Source organism: Triticum urartu, chromosome 3A (genome assembly GCF_056163025.1).
Source record: "Triticum urartu cultivar PI428250 chromosome 3A, HENAU_Tu73, whole genome shotgun sequence".
Lineage (NCBI taxonomy): Eukaryota > Viridiplantae > Streptophyta > Magnoliopsida > Poales > Poaceae > Triticum > Triticum urartu.
Window position 1 is genome coordinate 586,005,222 of NC_141875.1, and position 5,993 is coordinate 586,011,214.

Consider the following 5,993-nt stretch of genomic DNA (forward strand, 5'->3'; position numbering starts at 1 on the left):
GTGAATTCAACGCAATCTTCAGAAGGCAGAAGCACATTCAGAATTTAAAAAATTGGCTCAAGAGATCGCAAAGTTATAAAATTCAGACAACTGACTTCTGAAACTTCCTAGAGTACGGCTTGACTTCTGAAACTCTTAGAATGAGAATAAGTTAATGGCGTTAAAAGCTCGGAATGAATACTTACCCTGAAAATAAAGTTAACAAATCAGGCTACAGACTTTCCACCTGTAGAACAATCTGTAGCTGACTGCATCTACACAAGGAAAAATAAGGACCTGCGTCAAGAGTTTACTGAACCATGGAGTATGGCAGAAGCAAAAGGTCAACTTTCCAGTCAAACATGGCAGAATCAAAAAATAAAATTATCAGAGCAGCTTACACAACCATTGAGGTTTGTCTCAACGAAATCATCCAAGTTAAGAGGAGCAAGTTAAATTGCTGAAGCAAGGCACGTTTGTAACAACCACTGGATGATTCTTTGATTCAGCAAATTGGACTCATTTTACACTGTTCGATAGGGGAATCTAACCCCCTGTAATATGTTTTAACACGGGAACAAATTCAGACCAGACCATACGAAACAGACTCGGACGGACGGCAGCAATCTAGGAGGAGGTGAACTTGGTGACGGCCTTGGTGCCCTCGGAGACGGCGTGCTTGGCGAGCTCGCCGGGGAGGACGAGGCGCACGGCGGTCTGGATCTCCCGGGAGGTGATGGTGGGCTTCTTGTTGTAGCGCGCCAGCTTGGCCGACTCGCCGGCGAGCTTCTCGAAGATGTCGTTGATGAAGGAGTTCATGATGGACATGGCCTTGGAGGAGATGCCGATGTCGGGGTGCACCTGCTTGAGCACCTTGAAGATGTAGATCTTGTACGTCTCGACGCTCTTCTTGGCCTTCTTCTTCTTCTTGTCGGCGCCGCCGTCCTTGCCGGGCACGCGCTTCTCGGCCTTGGGCTTCTTCTCCGTCTCCACCGGCTTCTTCTCCGCGGCGGGCTTCTTCTCGGCCTTGGGCGCCATGACGGTTTCGGCGGAGGTGGAGAGGACGAGGGATCGGGTTGGGGGCGCGAGGTGGGAGGACTGGAGGATTTGCGCTGGGGTTCGAGGTGTTGGTTTCCGGGGGCGAGGCGCTGGGGATATATAGGGTTGCGGGGAGCGGCCTGACTGGTGGAGAGGGTTGGGGTCCGGATCGGTGACGTGGCGGGGTGCGGGGGCGTTGGATTTGATGGACGGACGGATTTGGGCGCGGTGACGGGGTGGATCCGCGTGGGGAGGCGTGATCTCGCTGTTCCGCGGTGGGTTTAGGCGGCGGGCGGAAATTTGGTGGCGAAATGCGAGCGGGAAGGGTCTGATTTGGGCGCTTCGTGATGGTTGGACTGTTGGAGTGCGTGGGGCTTCGAGGGGACCCTGTTGTGATTTGGATTTGCTGGGGGTTTTCTTTTAGAGTAAGCTGAGGATTTTTTTAGAGGTATTTGGAACAGTTATCTTTCCCAAAATTATAATATAATTATAATTAATACTCCTCAGTTACTAAATATTTGTCTTTCTACAGATTTCAACAAGTGACTACATACGAAGCAAAATGGGTGAATCTACACTCTAAAATGTATCTAATACATCCATATGTGGTAGTCCATTTGAAATCTCCAAAAAGACAAATATTTAGGAACGGAGAGAGTAATAATAAAGACTGATTGCTTAGAGCAACTCCAACAGGCCGACCCAAACGAACGGCGTTTTTGTCCGCTTTTTGTCCGTTTGGGTCGGCCGTCCGCCCTCTTTTAATTTTGGGTCGGCAGTGCGCCTAACGGGCCGACCCATTTCATGACCGCGCACGTTTTAGATCATGTCGTCGCCCTGGTTTTGGCGCTCTCGCGCGCGCGGGGGAAAGCGGTCTAGCGCGCGCTGGTTTTGGCGCTCCAGCGCGCGGGAAAGGTTCGCGCGCGCACCACGGCCAGCACTCGTTATAAAGAAGGCGCTCCCTCCATACTCTGTCCGCCGCCCACTCTCGCCGCCTCTGCGCCATCATGTCGATCCGCCCCTGGGCGCTTCGGATTTTCGCGGAGTCCGCAAGCGCCGCTCCGACGCCTTCTCCTTCAAGATCTGATTTCGCAAGAAACGTCTCATCCTCGGCACCTTCGACACCGCAGAGGAGGCGCCCCGCGCGCACGACGTGGCGGCGTGGCGCCTCCTGAAGCCTCGTCAGGATATGAATTTTCCCAACGTGTCAAGCCAGCGGGCACAAGATCTGGCACCTCTCCCGCGGCTTTTCACCGACGAGGATCGTCGTGTCCACCGGAGGCGGCAGCGTCGCCTCGCCATCGCGGAGAAGGACGTGGAAGCCTTGGTGGTGTGGCGCGGAGGCTTCCCGCAGGACATCATCGACGAGCACCAATTCTACAAGTAAAGGAGGTTGGAGAGGGACACGAGGAGGAGGGAGCGAGCCGCCTATCAGAAGGACAAGCGTTCGCGGAAGCAAGCAGCTCAATTGAAACTGGAGCTACGAGAAACGGTGGGTTGGGACTTTGAAGACGAGGCGTATGCTGACGCCTACATTCAGACGTCGGAGGAGAACATTACCGAGTCGGAGTCAGAAAGCGACGAGTAGTGGCCTTTTCTTTTACCTACATACGTTAGAACTATCTAGGTATCCATTTTCGTCTGAAAAAATGGCCGGCGGCGTCAGCGACGTAGGAGGCGGGCAAGAGTGTGAATTCAATGTGCCACCGACCAGCGGGCTCGATGAGAAAAGAGGGCAAGCGCGCGCACGTCCGTTTTGTGTTCGCACCGACGCAAATCAGGCTTAAAAATGGGTCTGGAATGGGTCGGCAGGCGGACAAAAGCGGACGCGCGTCCGTTTGAGTCGGCGTGTTGGGCCGGCTTTTTTGTCCGCGTCGGATGAAATGGGTCGTCTTATTGGAGTTGCTCTTATTGCTTCCGATAATTTCATCCGTTTTCGTACATCGTCGTTCGTCCGTTGGCTCGTCCAAGTTCTCTATGTTGTTTGCAGCATTGTAAGTCCACGGGCCAGAATTTAAGTTATGGGCCGCTAAAAAAGTTCGGACTCATCATCTGACCTTTCCTTTCCTTACCGAGGCAGGTAACACAGTTTTCTTCGGCCTGTACTAAAAATTTCCAGATTCTGATTATTAGTCCCATCCTGCCTGTTTACATTAAATCCTACCAGCTTATATACGTTCAGAGTTGCATGAATCATCAACAAGCCAACAAAAGCTCAATCGAAAATGTTGAAGCGAGGCCAAGAGGGAGTCCGGCAGAAAGGTTATGCATGAATCAAAAATAGCAGCGAGATGGACGCTCTCCCTACAGAGAAAACTCACATGGCGGCAGGCCGCACTGCACGCACGCGGCGTCGTGGGGCGTGTGTGGCACGGATAGAGAAAAGGAGGAGAGTAGTTTGATGATAGCGAGAAGCGGAGAAGAAGAGCAGTAGCGCTGCTGGAGAAGGAACGGCGATGTGGATAAAGGTCCACGCCGAGCTCGGTGGGAATTTCTTTTTTTAATGGCATTTTTAGGATCACTTTTTTAATGGCCCTCGGTGGAGAAGCTGCTGGACTAGGCGTGCTAAGCACCCATTGCAAATAAAAAAAACTAAATGAGCACCGATATAATTACTTGTTGTTGTTTACTTTTTCATGTCTACCACATCTTATGAATACATCATCAAATACAATAATTAAAAGTGAGTGAAAATATGGAAAATAAATATTCCTTCAGAGAGAAGATATTTGTAGCTCAAAGCGACTTACTAACAATTAAGATATTCCTTAACTCTAGATGTCACCGACATCGTTAGTCAGACAAAGAGGAGACATCGTTGGTCAAGCAGGGAAGAGAGACAGAGCAATGAAGAGCAGAAAGAATGTGACAACTATGCATCTTGAAATTACCTTCTTTTTTTATAATCGACCAAAAATTTACAAAAAATTACCTGTTATGGGGGAAAGAAAAAAGCTTGCTTTTTTATGATGATGATGGCCAAGTTCAAATAGTGCAAAAGAAAAGGAGCAAAATATAATCTTGCAAATCAAATAACTAACATTTTCTAGAAAATAATTAACAAAGTAAAACCTGTTTGCTTTCGATTATTAACAAAAAATTGTATATAAAGAATCTCACTTCAATGTGCCACTGCTCTTTCATCCAAAAAATCGTTTGCAAATCTTTAGAAAATTCTAAGAAAAACTTTTGGTTAGTTATTAAACTCTCGGATAGTATACAACAATTCCACCATCTGTATATCCTGCTAAAAAAATTACACCATTCCACTTCCACCCAATGGTAGTACCAAGTTGAAGGAGGCGCCATCGAAGGACGAATTTCTCATCTTTATACTACATGGTACGGCAACAAAAATCCTTTTTCTCATTGCAGACACCGAGTATGTGTATTTTGTGAAGTTAAGGAGTGTTTCAAATTATTCTTGCTTTAAAAAATTCATGCTTTTCAATATGTTCACTGTTTTTAAAAAAATGCTTAAAATCTTCCCACTTTTTAAAAAACCATTTAAAATTGATCACAAAAATTAAAAAAAATCTCTTTCATAAAAACATGTGTTCAAATAAATGTTCATTTTCAAAACATGTTTCAATTCTTATAAAAATATGGTGGTGGTGAGGTGAAATATGGTGGTGGTGTTGCCCCGGTAGGCGACGGGGTAGTGTTTTTAATTCCACACACAATTCTTAATTCCTCGACCAGTCTATTGAACACATTTTCCCTTCCAAACGCTCTTTTACTGCAGTTTATGAAGAAACACTGACGGGTCCAGTGGGGGCACGAGCACACTAATTTTTTCCATCCATGGTTAGCATCAAGCCATCAAGGTATACCTTCTCATCCAGCCGGCTGCCTTTGGATCAGGTTTTATCGCGGACTCCCCCGGAGCGCTCTCGCACCTGCACTCGCCGGGGGCGGCGCCGCAACTGTCTTGACCAGCCACTGAAGAAGCCGGCACCCCAGTTCTCCGCCAACTCGCATCCTCGTTAATTTCATCCTAACGGAGCACGCCGACGCCGCGCCGTCATGGAAGATGGGCAAACTGTGACGCAGATGGAAAATAGCTAGTTTTTTTATTTTCTCTCCCAGAACGAAACAGCAGCAAGAGCAGCACGCCACTCGCGCGCCTTTTCCGGGCACATAGTACGAACAAAAATTCTGGACCATGGTCCAGTATCTGCCTTCTGACACGGACTGGCGGTCCACCTCCGTCAGCTTCGACCGGCCGCGCACCATCCTTCCCCACGTATTCATACCTTAGCTGCTCCTCGTACAATGACCCCACCTTCTTTCCTTCATTTTCTGGAGATAGCGGTAAATGCATTCAATGCATCGAACCTGTCTGATCTGTGCGAATCAATGGCTAGGATAATGCCACTATATAGTAGTATGACCCATATCGCTGTTTTCCATTGATATTGCATTCTTTTTCTATATTGTGTGGTTGCAAGCATTCTCTTATTAGTAGAATGTGATTCATGTAGAAAGAAAAACGCTTCCAAAACAATGAAAAGGAATATTCAGAGCGACGAAGGCGGACGCCACCACCAACCACCAACGTAATTAAAAGTCATCTGATTTTTCCTTCTTTACGCCAATAATGAAACACCATCGTAACAACCCGTACGGAAAGAAAGATGCATAACTCATGAATGAAGGACGGTGCCGCAAAGCGCGCGTCATTCTCTAAGACTAGTCACAATGGGTAGTAACATCAGGGCCGGTCCTGAGATTTTAGAGGCCCGGGACGAAACTAAAAACTGGGCCCCTAATGTATGCATCAAAATAGTTTTTCAACAATTTCAACTTTCAAAAGCTACTTTCAGTTTCTATGTGCAACTTCAAAGTTTTTCTTTGGACAACATACTACCACAAAATATGCACTATGAATGAGAATGACTATCAAGTTATATAAATATGACAATTGTTTGATGATTACCCTACAACTGATCCCTATCTCCTTCCCGCAAAAAGAA

At 47.3% G+C, this 5,993-nt stretch overlaps 1 protein-coding gene across 1 annotated transcript; it reads right to left on the reverse strand.

Moving 5' to 3' along the window:
* Window positions 1–454: 454 nt before the first annotated feature.
* Window positions 455–1,122, reverse strand: LOC125530555 (histone H2B.5). The gene has a single exon (XM_048694936.2). The coding sequence runs from the start codon at window positions 1,015–1,017 to the stop codon at window positions 607–609; it is 411 nt and encodes a 136-aa protein (XP_048550893.2). The 5' UTR covers window positions 1,018–1,122; the 3' UTR covers window positions 455–606.
* Window positions 1,123–5,993: the final 4,871 nt, after the last annotated feature.

What these genes read in the sequence shown, in the direction of transcription:
- LOC125530555 (XM_048694936.2), bottom strand. Translation starts at nt 1,017, where the DNA reads ATGGCGCCCAAGGCCGAGAAGAAGCCCGCCGCGGAGAAGAAGCCGGTG.